Source organism: Carlito syrichta, unplaced genomic scaffold (assembly GCF_000164805.1).
Source record: "Carlito syrichta isolate Samal-C Ts95f unplaced genomic scaffold, Tarsius_syrichta-2.0.1 Scaffold303141, whole genome shotgun sequence".
In the NCBI taxonomy this organism is placed as follows: domain Eukaryota; kingdom Metazoa; phylum Chordata; class Mammalia; order Primates; family Tarsiidae; genus Carlito; species Carlito syrichta.
In genome coordinates, this window is record NW_007247237.1 from 461,985 (window position 1) to 488,454 (window position 26,470).

Genomic DNA, 26,470 nt, shown 5'->3' on the forward strand with positions numbered 1-26,470 from the left:
AGCAAAGAGAGAGGATTTGGGAACATCCAGTCTCTTCTTAGGGGCAGCTTATCTGTCTCCTTGTTTCTCTCTGTCTCTGTCCTGTGTCCTGTGTCTTTCTCTTTTAGTGTCCTCTGTCTCCAATTTGTGTGCACAGATATGCGGGTGTGTTTGTGTGTGCATGACTATCCCATACTCAAAATCAGGCTAACAGGGGATTGCCCCCCCCCCCCCCAGAGAATACTGGGCACCCTCACCCCTGCACAGAAGCAACTCACATCCTTTGACTCCCCCCAACACAGCATTTTCAGAGTGGTGGGTATGCTTTCACATTCAGACCAGATATTCTTCACCATACCTGGCATGGGCTACCCTCCTGGAGACTCTGAGCGTGGGGACAGGACTCCGGTCATTTCCAGGGAGGATGTCTGCTTGTCTGTGAGCTCTGTTCATGTGCAAAGTGGGTCCCTTCTTTCAGCAGTTTTGGGGATTCTCTGCTGCAATTGGTAAAACTAGAGCTTGGGCGTAGGGGATTTTCAGGAAACATCATTCTCTTATGTTTCATCAGTGTGTGAACTGGGGGAGCGAGAGGTCGGGCTGTGTAGAAATGAAATCCCTCCCAAACTCACATGCATGAATCACCAGGCCTGGAAGCCAGCGAACTGTCATTCCTACCCAGCCTAGCTGGGCTCACGGAGAGCTGTGTGAGGATGGGCCCGCTGGCATGTGACCAGGAGCATGGGGCCATGACCTCACACTTAATTCAGCCCAAGTGGGCAGGTCACCCCCTGTGCCTCCTTTTATTTTTGAAGATCTATATTTATCCAGCTTGGGGCTGAGCCATGCAGAACTCTCGGCAGCCACTGTGCAGCTTTGAAAAGTTTCCTTTCTAACCCTGGAAAATATAGACCGGTGTAACTTCCCTCCCTCCCCTCTCCAGCCCCACCTTCTGCCTGACACGTGCCCACAATCTCCTGGGTTTCTAGGTGTGTTTGTTTTGCCAGCTGCCTTCTTTGGAACTTGGGGGAGGAGGGCCCTACCCTAGCCTGGGCTGGTGACTTCAGCACACTGGGGGGATTAGGGTAGATCTGGCCTTCCCTCTTTTTGCTGGGGGTTTTTGGGGGGATTTCAGTCCTTCCCTAGGCCATGCATTTGTGCTCAAGCTTGCAAGTCTTGTTACTTGTGATAGGACTCTGTTTGGCACCATTTGTTTTCTTCTAAGTTTAAAAAGGACCTGGGGGCTACAGGGAGCAGTTTATGTCCACAAAGTACCTGAACACCTTTCACCCAAGTACAGAAACCCAGGAGTTCTGGAAGCAGTGGATGGCACATGGATGAACTTGGGCAAGGGGTCCATCCATGGGTGACACTCAGGGTTGCGGCTCTCTCCCTGCTCCCATGGGATTTCTGACTTCCCCATACCTCTGCACAGGCTGCTTTGAAGTGATTCTTTGTTTACCTCTGACAGAGCTGCACCTTTCTGGAAAGCTCAGTGACTATGGTGTGACGGTACCCTGCAGCACAGACTTTCGAGGACACTTCCTCTCCCACGTGGTGTCCGGCCCTGCAGCAGCTTCCACACGGAGGGTGGTCGTGGACACACCACCCAAAGGACCATCACACTCCAGCCACCTCCGGGTGCCTCGCAGCCCCCTGCACCCAGGACGGACCCTGTGGCCTGGCAGGGCGGGACGCCACTCTCTCTACTTCAATGTGACGATTTTCGGGAAGGAACTGCACTTGAGCCTGCGGCCCAACCGGAGACTGGTGGTGCCAGGAGCCTCAGTGGAGTGGCAGGAAGACTTTCGGGAGCTGTTCAGGGAGCCCTTGCAGCAGGAGTGTGTGTACACTGGAGGTGTCACTGGAATGCCTGGGGCAGCTGTTGCCATCAGCAACTGTGATGGATTGGTAAGGGACAAGACTCGTTAAGCCAAACCCTATGTCCCTGCTCACGTGGTTTTATCCTGGGCATCCCTGTGTTTGAGATTCCTATGGGCACATTGGGCAGTTTGGGCCAAGTCAGGCACTGTGCTACCTTTCTGAGAGAGCGCTGTGTGCCCCTGCTGGCCACCAGGGTCACGCTCTGCCTGGTGTGAAGTGGCTGAGTTGGGATGGTGCCCTTATCTTGTTCTTCCCCTTGCCAGTCATGGAGCCATCTGGACTACAAGTCACCTGCTGGGATCTCTGAGCCTAATTAGACACATGCAGGGGTGAGGAAGGCAGACCCTAGGGGTCTGACTGCTGGTGTTTGAATTGTGGCTATGCCATGCCCTAGCCCTGAGGATTTGGATAAGTTATCTTCTTTGTGGTTCTTTCCCTTATGTGTTACATGGAGATTTGCTCATTTTCACATATTTACCGTTTCAGGTCCTGGGGAGTACGGCAGTGCCTGAGGCAGGCCTGGTGCCTGCCCTCATGGAGCTGACCTGCAGCTGATAATAATGTGACCCTCTTCCCCGGGCAGTGCATTGGGTGGTTGTGCCTGTCTAGCATATGGTCAAGGCACAGTTAGCTGCTGTTGTTATTACAGCTATTGTTACAGAAGAGATACATTCTTCCTCTTCTCCTACCTGTCTCTCTTCCCAGAGCCAGCTTGGTCTTTCCCAGCTACACTGCAAGGTCCCTTTCTTAGGCTGTTGTCTTTCGCCTCTGATGCTGGGAGTGCCCCTGCCAGGTGGCTCCATATTGCAAACCAGAAGGCCGTGGGGCGAGTTCTCTCTCACCTTCACCCAGCGCCGGCTCTGTTTCTCCTTGCTGTCCCCCTCCCCCGGTGTGTAGGTGCTTGTGAGCTGGCATGGGAGCCTCAGAGCCCTGCTGGGTGGCTCCTTCTGTGGGTCTCTATTTTGTCAGTGACATCACTCTGCCCTTCAGCCTTGAGACAGGGATGAGTCATATGAAGAGGAGACCGGGGTCAGAGTTCTTCCTCTCTGGCAGGACTGGGAATGCTTTCCCCCCGTAAGAGGTGTCTTCCTGCTAATGTCATGGCTGCCTTTGTCTAGGCCAGTATCTCTCAACCTTTTATTCATTATCACTCCCCTAAATGTTTCAGACTTTTTTTTCTCCTAATCAACATTCCACTCACCCCACTGCCATGAGTTTTTTTTGTTTGCTTCTTTTAGAGATGGGGGTCTCACTGTGTTGCCCAGGCTAGAATGCAATGTCTATTCACAGGTGCAATCATAGAACACTATAGTCTTGAGCTGTTGGCCTCAAGTAGTTTTCCTGCCTCAGCTTCTTGAGGAATTAGGACTACAGGTGTGTGCCACCACGCCTGGCTAATTTTTTAAAGTTTTTTTTGTAGAGACAGAGAGTCACTGTGTTACTCAGGCTGATCTTGAACTCCTGGCTTCAAGTGATCCTCCTGCCTTGGCCCACCAAAGTGTTGGGATGACAACCATTGCACCTGGCCCTATCTGTGCTTTATATATTCAAAAAGTTTTTTTTTTTCCTTCCCAATAATCAATTTTCACCCCACTGGATGTGATAGGGCTCCCAGTGAGAGGCATGCTCTATGCAGTGGTTGGATTTCAAAGTTGAACATTGCTTGAATCACCTAAGGACCTTGTCAGGGGCACAGAATCTGCTTCTCAGGGAAGGGACCCAGGATCTGCGTCTTTTTTTTCTTTTTTTTTGAGTTGGAGTCTCACTCTGTTGCCCAGACTGGAGTGCAGTGGCCACTCCTGACCATTGCAGCCTGGACCTGCTGGGCTCCGGCTATCTTTCCCTCTAGGCCTTCCAAGTAGCTGGAACTACAGGCACGCACTACCACACCTGGCTAATTTTTTGATTTATTGTAGAGATGAGGTCTTGCCAAGTTGCCCAGGCGGGTCTTGAACCCGCGGGCTTGGGCAGTCCACTTACCTCGGCCTCCCCAAGCGTGGCATTACAGGTTGAGCCACCGAGCTGGCCAGGACCTGCGTCTTTACCAAACTCTCCAGGTGATCTGATGCAGTGATTCCTCAGGGTACATTTTGAGAAACCCAGGTTGTAAGATGCTCTGGAGAAGCCCAAGACCTGGTCTGGATTCCAGGGTCTGGGCCACAGGAGCCCTCGGTCAGCCTACTGGCTAGAGCTGTGCTGTGGCCACAAGTGAAATTCCAAGTGATGTAAGGACTCATCCAGAAATGCAGTGTCCACACAGATGGAGAGGTAGTGCTGGTGCCAACCGGCAACTCGACTGAATTACCTGGTGAGTTCCTCTAGAGTCATCATCCAGGTGGAATGTAAGCTCTTCAGTGACAGGGCTGGCTGGGGCTTCCACTTCTCTGTCCTCTGGAGTGAAGCATAGAGGGGATGCTCAAAAAATGTATTTTGAGCCGGGCTCGGTGGCTCAGCCTGTAATCCCACGTCTTTGGGAGGCTGAGGTGAGTGGATTGCCTGAGCCCGCGGGTTCAAGACCCGCCTGGGCAGCGAGACCTCATCTCTACAATAAATCAAAAAATCAGCCGGGTGTGGTACGCATGCCTGTAATTCCGGCTACTTGGAAGGCTGAGGCCGAAGGATCGCCGGAGCCCAGCAGGTCGAGGCTGCGGTGGCCGGGAGCGGCCACTGCACTCCAGTCTGGGCGACAGAGTGAGACTCCAACTCAAAAAAAAAAAAAAATGTATTCTGGGGACCTTGGCAAAGGTCTGAGTGGATGATCATCATTAATAAGTAACTGTTTGCCTCCCTTGCACCCTGAAAACCTCCCTTGTCATTGAACTGGTTCAGCAGCCTATTGACAAATAGGGACTAACTGCTAGATGCTTGGGGACCGTGGCCAGGAAGGACCTTGATGTGGTAGTCCGTGAAGCATGATCCTGTGACTGCACCGTGCAATGTGTGTGATAACAAGTCATGCTCTGCTGGCAGGTGGTGGAGGGGGTTCTATCTGGTGGGCCTGGGTCTGGGCATTCCTCAGATGGTGTTGCTGACTTTTGGTGGCCTCTGAGTAAATGTTCTCACTAACTGTATGAACTTGGACAAGTCACTCCTCATGTCTGGGGTTTATTCTTCTCATTTGTCCAAAGAGGGACTATACTTGATATTCTCTGGCAGATTGGAATTGATTCTGTTTGACCTTTGTCAAAGCTGGATCAGGACTCAGAGGTGGTCCACGCATGGACTTCTGGAGGCTTGTTCTGCAGCTGCTATAGAACGGAGGCTCCAGGAGGTGGCTTGCTGGGTCCCCCTGCCCTTGGCAAGAGGCAGAAATGGACCCCACTGGCCCGAACTTTGGGTTAGGCCACTGCTCGTACCTTGCTGCCTCCAGAGACCAGTCCTGAAGTCTAGCCTTTGGACACCTCCCTCTCCAGGCTCTGGGAGTGGTGCTCCTTGACTGCCTGTTTCACAGGGCTGGGGCTGCTAGCAAAGAGGTCACCCCAGGACAGGGTTTCCTCATTTCCTTCTCCCTCCAGGAAATTGTCCTGTGTCCCCTGCAAGCAAGGCGCTGTGCCATAGTGACCTAGCTGAGCTCACCTTAAAGGCCACGGCGTAGCATTTCTGATGGTAGGATTTAACTCTGTGTTTTCACATAGTCTTTGGATTTTAACCCCATTTTCTCTAACTTCTCAAATGCCAAAGTCATTCATTTCAAAATATATATACTGAGCCCTGGCCATGGACAAGGTTCACACAGAGATCATAAGAAAATGAAGGTGACACCAGTAAAGACAGCAACAATAATCAGTCCTTCCACAGCCCAGGTATAACATGCACACCTGTATGTGCATTTATTAGCTTCATCCATTTTGTAGATGCGGAAACTGGGTCAAAGATAATACAGATAGCTTCTATTAGCACAGGAATTAATAGTTTACAAAGCCCTTTTGTCCCCTTCAATCTTGTGAATTATATATGCAGATATTGTTATTACCCCTGCCTTCCAGAGAGTCAGGTCCCCGCCCTCAAGGAACTTGGGATCCCCACTAGCAGCTTTATTGGTTTTCCAGAACACAGTGGAGGATGGATACTCAGAAAATGGGAGTGATTATTCTCTTTGATGTCTGAAGTGACATTTGAACTGGGCCTTGAAGGATGAGTAGAAGTTTGCTGGTGCCAGAGGGTGGGGAGGGTATTCTGGGCAGGGGAAAGAGCTTGAGCAAGCCAGTGATGGACGGACAGAGGAAGGAGCACTGTGCCAGAGATGGGACTGGGGAGTAGACCCTGCAACACAGGCTCGGCTGGGTAGCCTTGCTCTGACCTTGAAGGAAGGGCAGGATGGAAGAGGGGGTGTGGGGCAGGGATGGGGCAACCTATTATATTAAAGAAGCCAGACCAGGAGTGGGAAAGTATGACTGTGTGACTCTGAACAAGCTGCCCGCCTTCTCTGGGCTTCGGTTGCCTCCTGGGTGCCTTGCGGAAACTGGGATGGGTAAACTTGGTGGTTTATAGCACAGGGCAGGCCTTGTTGAAGGGCTTTGGGGCCAGATCCCTAGGAATGTGTAATGGACTCCTCCCTCCCTGGCCTGGGGTCTGGGCTGCAGGTTCAGAGAACGAGACCGGTCCCTGAAATTGTCTGTCATGGCCAGACAGACTTTACAGTTTTAAGATGGCCTCAAGAAACCCCTCTCTGTGTGGACAAAGGCTTGTAGCCATGTGGCACCTTCAGTGGCCTGGTGAGAAGTGTGGTGTCTAGACTAGTGGCTCAATCTTCATTTTCAGCTTCACCTGCCTTTCCATAGAGTTGCTGTCCTGTGGGCACCTGGGACACACGCTGAGAGGGTTCAGTGCACTGTGGTTAATTCATGCCCAACATGGGTATGAGCACTTTATCTCACTTCCCACTACTGTTCTGGAGAGCCCTGTGTGTGTCATAGCCACGGGAGGGGGAAGAGGAGAATCAGGAATGGATGAGCAGGCCCCTTGTCCTGGAGGATTCATAGGCTAATAGGGACCCAGATATACAGATATAAAAGCAGGTAAATTAGAATCCTGTGAAAGGCAGCTGCAGAAGAACTTTTTTTTTTTTAAAGGGCATTTAGGAAGCCTCCTTGAAGAAGGTGGCATTAGGTCAAGGTTGTTCAAACATTATAAACATGAAAGATGGTGCTGGGCCCCTGTCCAACAGAGAGAATGACCTGGCTAGTCAGTCTTGAAGATGTTTGGGGACAGAGAATAAGGGATGTGGGGGGCCCAGTCCTACCTGCAAAACATTTCCTCTGGGGTTGGGGACAGCTAGTCTGGGATGCTGTCAGACCCAAAGGTCCCATATTGGGAATGCGTCCAACCTGATGGACCATGCTGCAGAGCCACAAATGCTTACACCAGGAGGAGCGTGGGGCCTGGGATGGAGTCCAGGTCTTTGTGGGTCCTGGAGAGATTGTGGGGAGCGAGAATGGGGTCTCTGCTTTTCAGTGGGGCTGCATGCTCACTGTGCTTATCAAAAGCCTGAGCCACTGGCCTCCTGAAGCGGTGCTTCTCCCCAGACCCTGGGCCCCGATACCAGATGCCTGGGTGACAGGGGTCAGCTGTGCTGTGCTTTCCCCCTTTGCCTGAGTGATTCTGGGAGTCAGGGCCTGGCACAGAAGCAGCCACACGTGTAAGATTTGTCATCATCTAGTTCCATTTCCCACCCTGCGGATCCTGCAGTTTTGTTAGGTTATACTGAGTAGACCCTGGCAAATGTGATGGGAGGGGATAGGGGAGGTGGACCACTCATCACCGAACATGTTCCAGAGCACTCTGAGAGCTGCCCTTTGTCTTTAAGATGGGACTCAGTTGAGGGGAGGGAGAAGGGGGTGGTTACTAGGAGGGCCCAGGACTAATGGATAAGGGGTTTCTTAATTAGTGATGAAAAATGCTCCAGAACTGTGAACTGTGGCAGAGGTTGTATAACTCTGTTCAACAAACCATTACATTGAGCACTTTAAGTGGGTAATTGTATGGTATGTGAATTCTATCTCAATAAAGCTGTTATCAAAAGTGCCTGGCCTAGGGAGAGGCCCTCTGAAAGGCTGTGTTGGTAGCAATGATAGGAAACTGTCTAGGCTAGTGGAAAGAATGGCTCTCAGTTTACTCTACAATCGTGGCTCACTGCAGCCTTAGGCGATCCTCCTGCCTCTGCCCCCTGAGTTGCTGGGACCACAGGTGTGTGCCATTATGCCTGGCTAATTTTTTGATTTTGTTTTTTTTTGTAGAGATAAGGTCTTGCTATGTTGCCTAGGCTGGTCTTGAACTCCTGAGCTTAAGAGATCCTCCAGCCTTAGCATCCTGAAGTGCTGAGATTACAGGCGTGACCCACTGTGTCCGACTTAGTGTTCTAATTCTTAAGACAGTGTGTGAACCAGATACAGCAGGGCTGTTAGCGAGAGGCCTGGGATTGCCAATGAGACAGTATGTGCTGGGATGAGAGTGACCCTGGAACTAGACGGCATGGGCTGAAATCCCAGCTTTGCCTTTTTCTTTTTCTTTTCTTTCTTTTTAATTTTTTTCTTATTTTTGAGTCAAGGTCTTACTCTGTCACCCAGGTTGGAGTGTAGTGGTATGATCACAGCTCACCGCAGCCTCCAACTCCTTCAGCCTCCCGAGTAGTTGGAACTGTAGGCACATGCTGCCACACCTGGCTAATTTTTTTGATTTTTTTTGGTCTTGCTATGTTGTCCAGGATGGTCTTGAGCTCTAAGGTTCAAGCAGCTCTATCATTTTATTTTTTTCTGAGTTGGAATCTCACTCTGTTGTCCAGACTGGGGAGTGACACGCTCACGGCTACCGCAGCCTTGACCTGCTGGGTTTAGGCAATCCTTTCGCCTCAGCCTTCCAAGTAGCTGGAACTACAGAAAAATACACCACCATGCCTGGCTAGTTTTTTTGTGATTTATTGTAGAGACGAGGTCTCACCAAGTCACTCAGTCTGGTCTTGAATCCCCAGGCTCAGGTAATGTTCTTGCCTTAGCCTCCCAAAGTGCTGGGATTACAGGCTGAGCCACCGCACCCGGCCAAGCTCTATCTTTTATATGCTGTAACCATGGGCAGTTATCTAACCTCTCTGTGCCTCAGTTTTCTCACTTGTAAAGTGGGGATCATAATAGTAATCACCTCACAGAGTTGTCATGTGTATGAAGGGCTTAGTACACTCAGCTGTTGCTATTAAATGGTGTGGATCATTGGTTGAGGCCGCTGGGTCTGAGGGGATGGTGACAGGAAAGAAGAGGGATGTCAAGTGTACCCCATTTGTCTGCCACCCCTCAAGGGGTCTCTGGGTCTTCAGAGAGGCAGGCAGAGCCCATGCTGGTCCCAGTCTTCCCCAGGACTGTTAGTTTTCTCAAGGTGGGACTTGCTCCTTGTCCAGTTTGCACCTTGCCCTGAACATTCCCTCTGGTCGTTCCCCAAGCCAGGGTCAGAGTGTGGTCACTTGTGTGTCCCCACATCCCAGCATGGGGCCTCTTGGGGGAACCACCCAGGTGAGGTGGCATGAACTCCTTTCTGCCTCTTTTTACCCCAGTTAGACAGGAGACAGCACTGTCGTCCTGCTTGTAGCCGACTGGCCTTCTGCTCCTGGCCAGAGAGGACAGCTGAGACCTGCACTCCTTGTTTGCCTCCTGTGCCTTGGCAGACCCCGAAGGCCCACTGTGACTTGCTGTTCCCAAGCCTCGAACCCCCACATGTGTGCTCCACACAGCCCCTCCCTGTGGGCCGAGCAGGTGTGCAGGGGGAATCTATCTACCTCTCTGCCCTCAGCACCTCCTTTGCCAGCAAGTCTCCATGGACAGCCCCCTCTGAGAGTGCCAGCTGCTTTTTCACACTTGCTATATAGATAACCCATTTTCCTGAGAAACACTTGGGAATGGATATCTGTGGCATGCAAACAAGAAATGGACTGTTTGGAGAGAAAGGGAGCTTCTCATGATCTATCCTGCCAGGGTGACCATGGGTCTTCAGCATGGAAAGAGTTACACTTCCTGATTATGGGAGTGTGAAGGCCTGGGGATTACAGGTGGGCAGTGCTCGGCATGGGAGTGTCTTGATCAACTCCTGGGGGGTGGGCAGCATAGGCTTTCTTGGCAAGACAGGGGGTGTGGGGAAGCTGGGTGAGTTATCATTGCTGTGTAACAAACAGGCCTAAAACTTAGAACTTAAAACAACAATGTGTTATTCCTCAAAATTCTATAGGTTGGCTAGGGGCTTATCTCCTGCTTGTTTCTGGTCCGGCTCATGTGACTGTGTTCAGCTGGAGGGTGGGTTGGGCTGGAGGGCCCAGCTGGCCTAATTCAAATGACTTGTGTGGTGCTGGCTATAGGCTGGGTGGCCTCAGTTCTCCCCTCTCTTCCTTCAGCAGGTGAGGCTGGCTTCTTGTGGAAGCCAGAAGACCTCTGAAGGCCTAGCCTTGGAAGCTGCATAACATTATTTCTGCAGATTCTGTTGGTCAAAGTGAGCCATGAGGCCAGCTGAGACTTTCCAAGAGTGAGGAAATGGACTCTTCCTCTTGAAGGGAGGGGTAGCAAGGTCTCATTGCAGAGAGACCACACACAAGGACAGGAGGAACAATTTCAGCCATCTTCGCAAATATTTATCCATGCTGACCCTAGGATGTGATGCTTCAGAGCTTCAGTTTCTGCCTCTGTAAATTGGGAGTGCCTACTTTGTACTTTTGTTGATTAGAAATCATGTACTTAATGCATTGCCACGGTGCCTGGATCATTAAGTGGCAGCTTTTATTATTCTTATTGCTGATATCTTAGAATACAGAAGGAAACTGAGGCAGGATCCACAGGTTTGTTTTCAGACCTCTGGATTCCCATTCGAGTGGTCTTCCTCTTACATCCCAGAGGCCCCATCCTGTCTAGGCTGCTGTCTGTCTGAGTCCCAGGGCCTGGGTCCTGGGTGGTTTTCCAGTCCTCCAGCCAGTCTGATCTCGCAGTCTTTCCTCCCTCGTCTCCTCATGGCTGTGCCTCACTGTCTGCCCTGGATTAATAACTTATTTATGATATGGAATAAAAGCCAGACATCACCTCACTGTGGCTCCTCCGGAGCAGGCCGGCCTCCCATTCCAGTGAGGTCTGGTTTTATTTTTCTTCCTCTGCGCCTTCAGGCGGCGACTAGAGAGAGGGCGGCCTTGGGGCTGCTGGGTGGGCTGGTGAAAGAGATGGGGGCTGTGCTGGCCTCTCCATCTGCCTCCCAGCCTCAGTGTGCTATAGGCCCCAGGGGTGGGCTCTCAGTGAGGACCCAGGGAATTTCCACATTCCCAGGCTCTGCAGTGGAAAGTTCCCAAACCATCTGCCAGGCCCGGCATTCAATTTTCAGTATGTGGGTCTTGTCCTGCCTTCAAAGCCCTAAGAAACAATAATCATAATATTATATGCTGCTTTTTCCTTGGCAGCACCCAGGAGCTCCCGGTCAATGAAACTCGGGCATCTTCAGATGCTCCTGGTGTTATGAAAGCCTCCTGCAGTGAATCTCAGGCAGCATAATTCCCACAATTCACACTGACTTTGGCCAGAAGAGGCTGTGGCTAGAAGAAGCTTCAGAGGCCTCTAGGGCCCGTCTTCATTTTTCAGCCTAGGAGGCCGAGGCTCAGGGAAGGGAAGAGTCTCACTCAGGGTCATGTGGCAATAGGTGAATGTTGGATGCCAGGGCCCGTGAGGTCCAAGGCCCCTGACTCCCAATCCACGTTCCTCCCAAGGTCCCAGGCGGCTTCTCCGAGTCAGTGGAAAGACGAAGTGTATGTGAACAGTGACTCAAGGTCATAAACTGTGTGATGTCCAGTGATGCGGTAGCCGTGGCAACAGCTCCAGAGTGATGCATGCCAAAAGTGATTGGTCTAACAGTGGCTGGGTGGGGAGGGCCCTGGGAGCCCAGAGCCTGGTAGGGCACTGTGTCGAGGTGTTTATGAGGCTCCCACTGTGAGGGGGAGGGCTGCTCAACTTCTGCAAGTCATTGTCTTCCCTGAAACTTGGAGGCCAACTAAGAAAAGCAGATGTAAACGGCCTAGTTAGTGGGATTTGAAGCTCAAACGGAACCTTCTGGTGTTTTTCCACCCCGAGTCGCCATTGTCACTGTTTTATCCATTTTCAAAATATTGGAAGGGGAGTGGGCTGCTGTCATGTACACACTGCTTGTCACGGAACATTTGAAAACCCTCCAATCTAATTTTCTCCTGCTTTCAGTAACACAGCTTATGGGGCATAGAACAGGCCCCATTTCAGAGAAACGTCCGAGGGTGAGGTTGCTTGTCAGGACCTGGTGGGTCTGCAAATCCTGTTCCCAATGGGTGACTGAAGGCTTTTGTCAGTCTTTGCTTTTAAGTCAACCACATATTTATACCTTTGATCTGTCCAGAAAAAGCCTATCACTTCCCCCACTTCTCCCCCTCCTATTGCCCCCCACCCCCCAGCAGAGGTTTACTTCCATCCCTCAAGGCTGGCAGGAGCCCACACTCTAAATTAGCTTCTCCAGCCCAAAGAGGCCTTGTGTTCTACAGTCCAGCCGACTGCCGGCCTGGGTGCTTTGTGCATTTGATACTCTGTCACCTCATAATTCACAGTCCCTGGATAGGGAGACTAGGCAAAATATACCACCCCCTAATCCACTGCTACAATTGTGGGAAAGCAGATCTTTCATATGGGTCGCACACCCTGGGGAGTTTAAGGATTGACCCAAAGGTTGCTTGTTTAAGATGGTTTCATTCCAAAGTTGGTTGCATGGTGTGAATCAGTTCTTATCCCCTGAAGCTCAAGTCTAGAAGAGGGATTGACAGAAATCTGGGCAGGGCTAAGTACCCGCCAAGAGCCAGTGGGGGCACAGAGGAGGGAGCAGTGATGGAGTGATGTCTGTGCTGGGCTGGAAGGGCATTTTCAGCTTTGCTCATGGCAGGGGCCAAGGCACGGAGGCCCATGTAAACACGTGTGGTTCCAGGTATGAGCCGGTTGCACGTGGCTCTGGGGTGGGGATGTTTGTTCCTAGCAATTCTAGGTGAATCCCTGGGCAGGATTAAAAGGGAAACAAGCAGGTCATAGTAAAAATCACAAGCAGTGGGGTGGTGTGAGCCACCTCCTGTCTCCTGGAAGATGGCACTGGCCCCCCTAACTGATCTCCTTTGTCCCCTGTGGTCTATTCACCAACGGTAGCCAGGGAAGTCCTGTTAAGATCTAAGTCTTCCTGTGATACGTGATACTCGCCAGCCAGGCCCTGAACCATCGTCCCTCCTTCTCACTGAACTTCCTGTGGGGAAGATTCCTCCCCAAGCACTGCCAGGGGCTGCCCCTCTGTCCCCTCAGGCTTTTGCTCCAATGTCACCTTTACAGGGGCACCCTCTCTGACTACCTTATTTACACCTGAAACCTTCTGTTTGAAACCTGCAGTCCCCTCTGTTTCTCCTCTGCTTACTTTCTCTCCATGGCTCTTCCCATGTGTTGTGCTGCATCTCTACTTATTCACCGCTTGTCTATACCCCTCAGTAGGTGTTAGCACCTTGTGAAGAGGAACTCTTGGCTGTGTCTGCAGCACCTAGAACATGGCCTGCTCAGTGACTATCTGACAAATGAATGAATGAGGTGTAGGAGAAGCAACCTTGCAGAGATGCGTGTGAATGTGTGAAGGGGTGGGGAGACTGGTCAGGGGGCCTAGTGGCTGTAGTGTTGCTGGTCCCTGGCAGACAAGCTCTGGTGACGTGTTCTGAGAAATCTGGAATGTGTGCTACTGGTGCCAGTCCCTGGGCCGGATTAAGGACAGTAATGTGCCACCTGTGCTGGGTGCTGGGACTTTCTGGCTAATCACATTTTGTCTGCTTTTCCCACTCTCTGTAGAGGAGACTGGTGATGGCTGGAGTTGTGTGTTGTCAGGAGCCGCTGGTGGGGCTAGAGGGTCCACACCCCTCTCCATTCACCCGTGCTCACCTGGAATCCACGGGGGACTCTCCCCTTGGTTGTCACCAAGTCCCTCATTTGTGGCTCACTATAAATGTGGCTACATGTCAGACTCGTGGTAAACATTTACACGCATGATCTTACCTGGGAGCAGTATGGTTTAAAACCAAAAATGTACTCCTCTGGGCCAGGCTGCTTTAGGGCTAGATCAGAGGGGAGGCCTGGCCTAAGATAGTGACCTATGGGGCCCTTTCTCGGGCCAGCCCTCCCTGCCGAGGGCCCAGCTGCACCTTTTCTCTGGAGCTGCCCACTGTCAGCTGGCATGCATCTGAACCACAGGGTTCATCCTGCAGGGCCTGGAACAGGGTGGGGCGCCGCTCCCCAGCTCGGGGCCTGGAAGCCACACTGCCTGCTGGCACTCGCGAGCTGCTTCCTGTCTCCTCGTCCTGGAGCCGCGGCTGCTGCCAGAACTCAGGGCCAAGCAGGGGGCCAGGCAGAGCTCCTGCCCTGATCTTGGTGGGCTGTGGTGGTGACAGAGGGGAAGCCTCAGAGCCACGTGGCTCCTGGGCACTGGGGAATGGAAACAAAGGGTGGCTGCCAGCCTGGCAAGGTCTGCCATGAGTCTGGCTGGGCTCCAGGAAGGAGGTTTGCAGCAGAGGCGAGTCTCTGGGAACCTGCAGGTGTGAGCCCTGCTCTGCCTCTGGGTCAGGATGCCTGCCTCTCATGGGGGTTGGTGGTGGGGTGTTGTTAGATGGGGATATAAATAAATAGTGACCACCCCTCTTTTAAGAACTTCAAGTTTTGACAGCCTGAGAGCTCTGTTCTCTAGGACGCTAGAGAACTGAGCCAGTCATCACCTTCATCACCAACACTAGCACAGAGGGACTACTCAAAATTCTCCTTACACTCAGCACTAGGGACCCTAGGGTGGCTGTGACACTGACTTGCCCTTGGCTGCTCACAGATCCTGGCTGCCTCTGCCACCTCCCCGACCTCCCCCACCTCATTTGGGATTATTCCTCACTCACAGAGGAGTTGTACCTTGTGGGGAGGAGGTGGCTGGGTGCTGAGACAGATCATGTGTGGTCTAGATGGCCCTGGGTCACATGCTACAGGCCTGCTGTAACCCAGCCTGCCTGGACTTCCCTGCCCCGGTTCAGGGCACTCACTTGTCATCCTCGAATTTCCTCTCTCTTGCCCATTTTCTGCATTTTGATGAACCAGTTCTGGCTAACACCCTAGTACTGCTACTGCCCTCTTTGTGAAACATGGATGACCACTTCAACATTCCTGTTAGTGCCACTCCACTATTTGCGAGGTCAAGCCTGTGTGTTTGTTGGAGAAGCTGGGGTCACACCTTGAGGACCAGGAAAGCCGGGCCGAGGAGGGAAGGAAAGAAAAAGACCTCCACATGACTGCAAACCAGGCCCCAGGAGAGACACTTCTCGTTCCTTATTTCATCTTATCTTCCCAGCGACTCTTTGGTTTCAGATGTGGAAACTGAGGCTTAGCGAGGACCTGTGCCACCCAACTGGGAAGAGCTCCTCTGGGATGGGACCCTGGGCGTTTCGCTCTCCAGCAAAGCCCCTACACCACCTTGCAGGGAGGTTGGATGACAGAAAAGGAGGGTTGCATTGTGTTTGTTTCCTTTTTTCAAAAACTTTGTTTTAGGGGAAGGGAGTTATACAATGATTACGCCTTCATTTAGCAAGCAGACATTCTGTGCAGAATGGGCTTGCCTTTTGAGATAAGGAGGTAGTAGAAAAGTTAGAAAACGCTTAAAATTTCAAAGAGAAGGAAATTGCCTAAGATCTCGCCACCACAGACAACTTCCTAACAGCTGGATATGTTTCTGCCCAGCCTTCTGTCTGCACGTATTCTTTTTTGCCTTTAAAATCACCCTCTACCAGTCTGGTTTTTTGGGTAAGGACTCTTACCCTTAGGAGGCTCAATCATTGGTATTTTTTTTTTCCTTGGGGATTTCTTCTTGCTTATAGTATCTGGGCATGTCAAAGCCAGGTCAGAGTGGAGCCAGGAGTGACAGACAGACCCACTTGTGGTTCCCGAATGTTGTTCCCAGCATTGAACCCGCAGGTCCCTTCCTGAGCCCCTGGGCCTCCTAGGTATTCTGTGAATGATGGTAATGATCATTACAGCAGCAGATGCCAACACTTACGTAGCCCTCCCTGCCGGGCAGGGGACCATTCTAGGTGCCCTGTGTATATTACTTCCTCGGCAACCCTACAAGATGGGTGTGGTCACAATCCTGAAGCACTGGGATGTTAAGTAGCTTGCCCATGATCACATAACTAGAGAGCAGCAGAGCCAGGATTTGAACCCAGGGATCAGCCACATTTACCATATTGATTCTCCCCTGGGCAGGTTTTTTTGTTTGTTTGAGTTGGAGTCGCTCTCTGTCCCCCAGCGTGCAGTGAAGTGGCATGCTCACGGCTCACTACAGCCTCAAACTCGTAGGCTCAGGTGATTCCTTCCACTTCAGCCTCCCGAGTAGCTGGGACTACGGGCACATGCCACCATGCCTGGCTAATATTTTGTTTTTTTGTAGAGATAAGGTCTCGCTGTGTTGCCCAGGCTTGTCTGGAATTCCTGGCCTCAAGAGATCCTCCTGCCTCAGCCTCCCAAAGTGCTGAGATTACAGGTGTGAGCCGCCATGCCTGTCCTGAGAAGAATTTTTGCTGCAGATGGGCTGGGCCCTACAAGACCTCAGTATCCTTCCACCCAGCACCTCCCAGGGGGTGGGGACTGCAGAAGTCATGACCTTGGGAGCTACGTCCCAGTGGTCATCCCAGATAACTACCTCCAGCTGGCCGAGGCTCTCCGCTTCTGGTGTTTCTTCCACACTTTTGGCCTGTCTTGAAGTCCTAATGCTGCCAGTGTGGGGCATGGCAGAGCGTGCCGTATAAGGTCAAGCCTGGCAGCTTTCTGCTCTGCCCCGTCCTCCAAGGGCTCCTTCTTCCTGTCTGCCCCCAAGGCTGCAGCTCAGACTAAATCAGTTTTCAGATTTTCTTTGGCTTAGGTGGAGGACTTGGCCGCCCCAGCCTCCAGCAGAGCTCCTGCGGCTTGGGGCTTCCACATCAGGTTTGAATTATATGAAATCTCAGCGTCGGCGGGCTTTCGTCCCGGCCACGCTGACTCCGCTTCCGTGGCAGCGGGCAGCCTGCGTGCCGCATGTATCGTCTCTGAGCTTGAGTGTCTGCTGTCTGCTGGAATGTGTGTCATCTCTGTGCCTGTCCTTCACCATCCCCTGTGCAGATTATCTTTTTTATTAACAATTTTATTGGGATGTAATTCACATATCATACAATTCACCCATTTAAAGTATACAAGTCAATGGTTTGAAAAATTATATTCAAACCTAGGCAACATAGTGAAACTTTGTCTCTACACAAAAAAAAAATCAGAAAATTAGCTAGGCATGGTGGTGCACACCTGTAATCTCAGCTACTTGGGAGGCTGAAGCAGGAGGATTACCTGACCCCAGGAGGTCGTGGTTGTGGTAAGCCATGATTGTGCCACTGCATTCCAGCCTGGGTGACAGAGCGAGACCTTTACTCAAAAAAATAAGGAGGAGGGGATTACATTCAAAGATATGCGCAACCATCACCACCGTCAATTTTCAAACATTTTCATACCTTGAGAAGAGACCATGTGCCCTTAGCTATCCCCCTAGTCCAACATTACCCCAGCCCTTGGCAACCACGAACTTACTCTTTGTGGACTTTCCTATTGTGGCCATTTCCTATTAATGGAATCGTGTACTGTGTGACCTTTTGGGTCTGACTTCTTTAACTTGGCGTGTTTTTAGGGTTCATTCATCTTGTAACTTGCACCAGTACTGCATTTCTCTTTATGGCCAAATAATATTCAATTGTAGGATATACATACTTTGTCCATTCCTGTGTGTGTGTGTGTGTGTGTGTGTGTGTGTGTGTGTGTGTGTGTTTTGTTTGTTTGTTGATTGGTTGTCAGAATCTCACTCTGTTGCCTAGGCTGGAGTGCGGTGGGATGATCATGGCTACTATAGCCTCAACCTGCTGTGCTCAGGCAATCCTTCCACCTCAGCCTTCCAAGTAGTTGAAACTATAGGCACGCACCACCACACCCAGCTAATTTTTTGATTTATTGTAGAGGTGAGGTCTCGCTAAGTTGCACAGGCTGGTCTTGAACCCCTGGGCTCAGGCAATCCTATCTCCTTGGCCTCCCAAAGTGCTGGCGTGAGCCACTGGGCTCTGCTGCTATTCATCTGTTCATGGGCATTTGACTTGCTTCCACCTTTTGACTACTATGAATAATGCTGTGAACATCATGTACAAGTTTTTGCGTGGGCATATGTTTTCTTTCTCTTGGGTGTTTACCTAGGAGTGGAATTGCTGGATCACATGGTAACTGTTTAATCGTTGGCATAATTGCCAGGCTGTTTTCGGAGCGGCTCCCCATTTTACTGTCCCACTGGCAGTGTATATGGCTTCCAGTGCCTCCACATCCTTGCCAACCCTTGTTATCTGACTTTTTGATTCAAGCCATCCTATTTCATTGTGGTTTTGATTTGCATTTCCCTGATGACTAATGATATTGAACATCTTTTCATGTGCTGGTGGCCATCTGTGTATCATCCTTTGGAGAAATGTCTGTTTAGATACTTTGCCCATTTAAAAACTGGGCCGTCTTTTAATTACTGAGTCATAAGAGTTCTCTGTGTATTCTAGATACAAGCCCCTTATCGGGAGTGCTGAGGCTGGCCTCTTATGTCTTTTTGCACCCCACCCTACCTCCATCAAGACTAGCATGCTGACTGCTTCATAAAGACATAAGGACATGTTGAGCCATAGTCCCAGGGTATGGGGAAGATAGTGGGCGGGGGTGCTATCCCTCTTACTTACGAGTAGAGACAACAACCCAGGATGACCCATTATTGGGCCTGGCCCCTGCAGGTTACATTTGGTGCGGCTTTTGGCTGAAGTGACTGACAGGCCCACGAGGGGTGAGAGGACTTGAAAAGAAGACCCAGATCCCTGGACCTGCCCCTGTCCTTCAGCTTTAGACTGAGCAACTGGGAAAGGGTAGGGTCATTTGCTGAGATGGAGAAGACCTGGGGAGCAGTGACTTTGGGAGTCAGGCCCAGAGCTCTGCTCTGAAGTTTGAGATGTCCAGCAGAGATCCAGGTCTTCGTCAAAGAGGCTGTTGGGTAATCATATAAGGAATTTCAGGAGGAGTCAGAACTGGAGGTGATATTTGGGAGTTGTCTACAAACACATGTTATTTAAAGCCAGGGAATGAAGGACATGCCCAGAGAAAGCGTGTGATTGGACGGGCTGGGTGAGACCAGGGCAAAGAAGTGTTTGCCGTCCCTGGCCACATGGCCTGTCCCTCCCACATGGGAGCTGTTTCTGGGAAGTGGTGGCTCTAGAAGACCACTGGGGATGGATGGAGGAGAAACCATGGGTCACGGACGCAGTGAGTGGAGGCAACGCTTCCTACTGTGGAGGGAAGCAGAGACCCTGGTAATAGCCAGACAGGGATGCGAGGGAGGGAGTTTCCAAGATGGAAGAGACTGGAGTGCGCTTGGATGCCGATGGGAATGGTGTCCTAGAGAGGGACAGAGTGGTGATGCTGGAGAGAGGGATGCTCACTGCAGGAGCCGAATCCTTGAAGAAGTGACAAGGAGGTGATCCTGAGCACAGGGTGGAGGGGCAACAGCCCAGCGTAGGAGGTTCACAACAGGGCAGTGGGAGCCTTGGAGTAAGAGGCTAGGGGAGGGGTGGGATTGAGAGTCTGAGCCGTTTGGGAGGACTGGAGCACAGACTCCAAGGGACCCGCAGCAGAGCACCCACCAGCTCTGTGCTCTCGAGGTGTGTGGCACCTGTGGGCAGACATGGAGTAGGTGGGCAGTTGGACAGAACCAGGCCAGAGAAGCTTCTCTGGGAGAGCAGGATGGAGGGAAAGGGCGAGAGTGTATGGGTGTTTGCAAGAGAATTATTGTGCCCAGAGGTCCAAGGTGGTGAGGAGGGAAGAGAGGATTTGGGGTGGGGCACAGTGGTGAGCCATGCCTTGGAGGTCCTGGGGAGGTTTCATCACAGCTGGAGCTGGGTGCTATGGTTAGGTGAGCAGGACAGTGGAGGAAAGGAAAGAGCTGCCCGTAGCCGAGGCTTCTGAGGTTGTGGCAGCCCGTGTGGTCCAGGCCCTGGCTAGAAACAGCACATGCAGCTACAGGTGGTTGTTTTGAGGGGAACCAGCCACCCCTTCGGGAATCTGGTAGGAGCCCTTTCTGATCACCCCAGCATCCAGTTGCTGGTTTTTATTTTGTTTCGTATGGTGGACTGGTTTCAAGCTGGATTCGCTGGAAGGCTAGAACCCGAGACAGCACTGTTGGCCAAGGGTTGTCTGTCCATGGCAATTAAACCCTCGTGATGGAATTTCCAGCAGCAAGTTCAGGCCCGAGAATGTGCTCTCCTTGGGAGGCAGTGGTGTGGTTGGCTGGGAGGTGGCCTGTTCTGCTTCATTCTCCTCTGGGGAGTCCCTGGCTAGGCCGGCCTTGGAAGGAGAAAGAAGAGACCTGGCCCATGCCTCAGCTGGCTCCACTAGAGCTGCCGTCATGAAATGATCCCTCCTTCTGGACATTCGTCAAGGTTGCCTACTCCAGATGGGCAGCAAGGGGACTCAGGATCCCCACTTCCCAGGCAACCTGCAGCTGTCCTCTCAGAGCCAAGCCACTTGCACCTGTCTGGACTCCAGGCTGGGTCCTTGCTCACTGTCTCTGTACAGGCACAGATAGAGCCCTGCCAGTGTCCCAGCTTGGACTTCTGCTTCATTCGAGACACATTTTCCAGTCCTTGGTGATCTCCTCTGTGGTCTCCCAGGACATCTATTTGTTGGCTCAGTGTACCCTTGCCTCTCAGTTAACATGCATATGCATGCAATTTGGGAATCGACACACTTATACATGCACATGCACACATACATACTCATTTCAAAACAATCTGGCTTCAATTGTCTACTGAAATATTTAGGACCTCATCCTGCTAGTAGACAGCTACCAGAACAGAACAGAACAGAACTGAAATTGCTGTTATGGCCCATGGTGGGACACAAGGTGATTTCTTTCTTTCGTCGTCTTCTTTTTTTTTTTTTTTTTTGAGTTGGAGTCTCACTCTGTCCCCCAGGCTGGAGTGCAGTGGCATGCTCACAGCCACCACAGTCTTGACCTGCTGGGCTCAGGCTATCCTTCTGCCTCAGTCTTCCAAGCAGCTGTAACTACAGGCTCGCGCTACCACACCTGGCTAAGTTTTTTGGATTTATTGTAGAGACGAGATCTCGCCAAGTTGTCCAGGCTGGTCTCAAACCCGTGGGCTCAGGCAATCCTCTCACCTCAGCCTCCCAAAGTGCTGGAATTACAGGCTTGAGCCACCGTGCCCAGCCACAAGGTGATTTCTAAGCCAGCATTCACCTTCCCAGTTGCCACATGACCATGTCTTTTTCAGGTGCCCTGGAATAATACCTGGACCCGGGGACTTTCCCTGAGGGGATCCTGGAGGAAAAACCTCCATTAGCATGGCCTGGAGGTCTCTGGGTGGAGAGGCAGCAGCAGGTGTCACCTTTGCAACCAAGACTATGTCACCAGTCATGTTGGAAAATTCAAATAGTCCTTCCCTTCCTGCCTGCCCTCCCTCCTCCCCATCGCCATTCAGCTACCACCTCCCAGGAAAGGTACTTTGGAAGCAAACACATTAAAGGGAGTTGAGAGCAGGGCTGAGGGTGGCCAGACCTGTGTGTTGGAGAGTTTCCATTTGGGGAAACTGGCTGAGGCCTACGTGGTATGTGGCTCAATTGGATGTAATCAGTGTTTCTTTGTTTTGTTTTGATTGTGTCAAGAAGTTTTCCAGTACATATTTCTTGCTTATTTATTGTTTGCAAAAGAATATGGTATGGGTGGAAATAGAGATGGCTGACATTTATTTTCCATCCTACCAGAATTTATTTTGAAAACTGATTTCTTATACAGAAATTTGATGTGATTTTGGTGCTTTAAAATTAGCCACCACTTTTCAGAAATATAAACATCTCATAAATTGAGAGACGGGAGTAATTTAGTGAGGAGGCAGAGAGCCAGAAAGTTCTCGTTGCCAGTTTGTCTGCCCTGTGGTGTCTTGTTTCCAGGCCAGGAAAGAGGTTCAAGGGAATTTGGGCCAAGCCTATCATTGTGCAGATGGGGAAACTGAGGTCCAAGGGGAAGGAACTGGGCCCATCCTGCCTCCTGTGTGTGGCCAAGCTTGCCTTCCAGTCCTTTCTCCAGGAGGAGGATCACTGAAGCCCAGGAGGAACTGAGGCCTGGATGAGAACTGCCTATCAGGACCTGGGTGTAACACACAAAATGGAACAAGGACAATGTCTGGGGAGGTTCTGTCCTTGATCCCTGAGGGCTGATGAGATCCACAGTCACAAAGGGCTTGGATCTACCTCTTCCTCCTAGACAGGTAACTGGGGTTGGGGAGGGATAGATTCTGTAACTCTTCCCTGGACAGAGGCCTGAGGGTGTGGAGACTGGAGCAGACCCAGGATTCTCGGGCAGCCAGCCTGGTAGAGGAGAACTGAGGGTGTGATGAGGATGGCTTGTGTGGGGGTGGGTGTAGGAGGTCACTTGGAGCGTGGGAGGGGACCGCTTCATTTATGGGCTGTGTGCTGCCCTCTCTGTTCTCACATCCATAGTGGGAGGTGGGCTGATTTCCATGGGTGGGGGGGAATAGTTGGCCAGAGGTGGGAAGTGAACATCCTTGCTCTACAAGTTCAGACCAGAGACCCAGGGATTTGCAGGTGGCACTAGGAGAGGAGTCCCTCCTTGCTCCAAGTGGCCTCCAAGGGCAGAAGCAGGTCTGGACCTGAAGTAACCCAGCACTGTGGTTAAGAGCTATACAGAACTGGGCCCTGGTTCTGGTGCTGACACTTACTTGCTCAGTGACTTTGGGCAAGTTACTTAACCTTTCTGAATCTCTATTTCTTCATCCATGAAATGGGTCTACTATTAGTGCCTATCTCATAGGACTGTAAAAGTGAAATAAGATAATATATATAAACACATTGGGAGGCAGAGGCGAGAGGATTGCCTGAGCCCAGGAGTTTGAGACCAGCCTGGGCAACTTGGCAAGACCTCGTTTCTACAATAAAATTAAAAAAAAAAAAAATTGGCCAGGCTTGGTGGCTCAGCCTGTAATCCCAGCACTTTGGGAGGCCGAGGAGAATGGATTGCCTGAGCCTGTGGGTTCAAGACCAGTCTGTGCAACTTGGTGAGACCTAATCTCTACAATAAAAAAATAAAAAATTAGCCAGGCATGGTAGCATGCACCTGCAGTTCTGCCTACTTGGAAGGCTGAGGTGGAAGGACCGCTGGAGCCCAGAAGGTCGACGCTGGGGTGGCCATGAGTGTGCCACTGCACTTCAGCCTGGGCAACAAAGTGATACTCCAACTAAAAAAAAAAAAAATTAGTCAAGGGTGATGGCATATGCCTGTAGTTCCGTCTACTAGAAAGGCTGAGGTGAAAGGATTGCCTGAGCCTAGCAGCTCAAAGCTGCAGTGGCCATGAGCATGACACTGCACTCCAACCTAGGTAACAGAGTGAGACTCTGACTCAAATAAATAAATAAATAAATAACAGTGGCAGGTACTGTTGTGAATAATAGCAGTGATAATAAGACTGTTCATAAATGATAGAATGTAGGGAAGTATGTTTCCGCTCAATACAATGTTAGGAGCGAGGGAGGGAGCTCTCTGTCACTGGAGATATCCAAGCAGAAGTTAGAGGTTCATTAATTGGAGATGTTGCTGAGGTATAATGCCTCAGACTGGGACAAGTGTGAGAATCTTGAAAGGTCTATGGTCCATGATGGTGGAATGGAAGGAGGTGGTTGGCTGGAAGGCAGTGGCTTGCAGTCCAGTCCTGTGCCCCCTGGATCGTTCTGGAAGCTGCAGCCTCATATAAGCAATGCAGTCTGGTGGCCACATGGAGTCATTGGGCTGTGAGGAGAGGAATGCGAGGCTTGAAGGATCCCCTTCGTGCAGTTGGTTACCCAGGTCTCAAAACAGCGGAGGCCTTGGTGAGTTGCCTGGTGTATAGGAGAGGCTGAGTGGAGCCTCCGGTTTCCTGACTGGAGAATTCTCTGCTAGGCTGCTTCAAGAGGTGTGATGGACTGAGATAGCACAGGCTACCACCCTGGGCCAACCTGGCTTGTCTGACCGTAGCCTCTCACTCGTGCTATCTCTTGCTTTGCTTGGTCCAGGGTCAGGAACAGTCCTGCTGGGTATCAACTGGGGGTGCAGAGTGGGGACAGGTAACCAGGCGTGGGGCTTGGCTGAGTGTCTCCTCCCAGCTCCTCATGCCCACAGAGCTGCAGTAGCTTTGGAAATGTGCCCTGGGTCTGGGGGCCACCAGCTGGCCCTCTGCCCCGAGGCTCTCGCAAACCCTGGAAGACAGACCTCCTCTGGGGGATTCTGCAGGCCTGCAGTGGCGGAGGCCCTGGAATTTGACCACTTTTTGTCCAGGTTTGGCCTGAGCCTCTGCACATGAGCCTAAACACTTCTCTGATCCCCAATGCTGTCCATGCATCCACACCATTGCCCAGGGCAGGGGGTTCTTCTACCTGGTATACCCTTTCCCTCTCAGATGGTTTTCTTTTGCCATTCTGGTAATTTTTCCCTTTTTCCTCTGGCCCTGGGTGTCTAGCAGGGGCTGCCAGTCCCTGGGTGACCGTGTGACTCAACCCAGACTATCCATACCCACAGCCCATCCTTAGACTGTGTGGATGGGACTGTGAAGGGAAAGTCTCCTTGTCTCTAGTGGCAATGTGATGTGCCTGCACAGACAGGAGACATATTATGGCCTGTCTGGGAGAGTAAAGCTGATGCAGAGGGTGCTGAGGGGAGGGGTGGCAGGAAGCAAGGCGGTTTGTTCTTTCAGTTCCAGTCCCTGCCCCTGCTATTGAGTGTTGTGTTGTGGAGCCAGCACGTTCCCCTTCTGGCCAGGGTGGGGGGAGGGGGTGGGTCAAGTTGAATTTCTGGCCCTTACAACCTGGATACCGATGGATTCCCATCCTTCAGGACCCATAAATGTCACCTCCTTTGGGACACATGTCCACACCTGGCCATAGCACCAAGCAGGACATTGGCCACCCTTGTCTCCTCCAGCAAAATGCTGGCCCAGATTTATCTCTTTCCCCCTGGTCAAACAGGCACATCAGGGTGCTCTGTATGAGTGAATATGTGCTCAGTATATGTTTGACAATGACGTTTTAATAAGCACAGCAGAACTTTTGCAGACAATTGAATATCACCTGATAAAATGGTTGCAGAAAAGCCTCAGACTTGCTCTGATAATATTGCTGTTTTTCCCTAGAACATTTCTTGGCCTCCTGATTGGGCTTATTGGTGAGGCACAGAAAGCAGTCATCTTGATTTGTTTGTTTGTTTAGAAGAAACAGGGTTAGTTGCTCTGTTGCCCAGGCTGGAGTGCAGTGGTGCAATCATAGCTCACTGCAGTCTTGAACTGGGCTCAAGTGTTCCTCCTGCTTCAGCCTCTTGAGTAGCTGGGACTACAGGCATGGGCCCCTGTGCCAGGTTAATTTTATTTTTTTAGAGATGAGGTCTCACTGTGTTGCTCAGGTTGGTCTCGAAGTCCTGGCCTCAAGTGATCCACTCACCTCAGCCTCCCAAAATACTGGAATGGTAGGTGTGAGCCACCATGCCTGGCTTCATCTTGGTTTAGATCCAAATTGGTGTTTTCAGTTTGATCAACAGAAATAGCTGAAAGTGGCATGAAAAAAGTTGGCTGCTGCTGAGGGTTTAGTGGTGGATGTTCAGTCTTGGAGGGGGCTCCCTAGGAGGCAAACTCAGAACAGGCTAAGGTGGGAAAACTGGTAGAATTGAGTTGCATAAAGTCACTGCCTTTCTAATTTAAATGCTGAAGGTTCAGTCGATTTATAAAAATGATCCCTTTAGTCTGGGTGTGGTGGTGGCTCATACCTGTAATCCCAGCACTTTGGGAGGCAGAGGTGAGAGGCATTGCCTGAGCCCAGGGGTTTGAAACCAGCCTGGGTAACTTGACGAAACCTCGTCTCTATAATAAATCAAATAAATTAGCTGAGCACTGTGGCACATGCCTGTAGTTTCAGCTACCTGAAAGGCTGAGGTGGAAGGATGGCCTGAGCCCAGTAGGTCCAGGCTGAGGTTGCCATGAGCATGCCACTGCACTCCAGCCTGGGTGACAGTGAGACTGACTCAAAATAATAATAATAAAGGTCCCTTCAGTCACTGCTTTGTGTTGACAGTTGCACTCCCAGCCCTTGATACGTAGTAGGCACTCCACAAATGTTTGTTGGATAAGTGAAGGAATTTGACAAACACTCATTTGTTAAATATCACCTACTATTTTCCATACATTGTGGCAGTTGGGCTGGTCTTACTATGTTATAGAAATAATGTGTGTGTACGTGCTCCTGTGCATGTACAGACACACACACACATATATATTTTTTGAGTTGGAATCTCACTCCGTCGCTTAGGCTAGAGTGCAGCGGCACTCTCATGGCCACCACAGCCTCAACCTGCTGGGCTTTGGCGATCCTTTCGCTTCAGCCTTCCAAGTAGCTGGAACTACAGGCACGTGCTACCACACCTGGCTACCACATCTCACCAAATTGCCCAG

At 51.1% G+C, this 26,470-nt stretch overlaps 1 protein-coding gene across 1 annotated transcript in view; it reads left to right on the forward strand.

Moving 5' to 3' along the window:
• Positions 1 to 342: 342 nt before the first annotated feature.
• Positions 343 to 26,470, forward strand: part of ADAMTS14 (ADAM metallopeptidase with thrombospondin type 1 motif 14) — an 84,002-nt gene continuing 57,874 nt past the window's right edge. Inside the window, exons 1-2 of the mRNA XM_008057859.2 lie at positions 343 to 439; positions 1,412 to 1,887. Coding sequence (XP_008056050.2) covers positions 343 to 439; positions 1,412 to 1,887 — 573 coding nt within the window. The remainder of the gene's footprint in view (positions 440 to 1,411; positions 1,888 to 26,470) is intronic.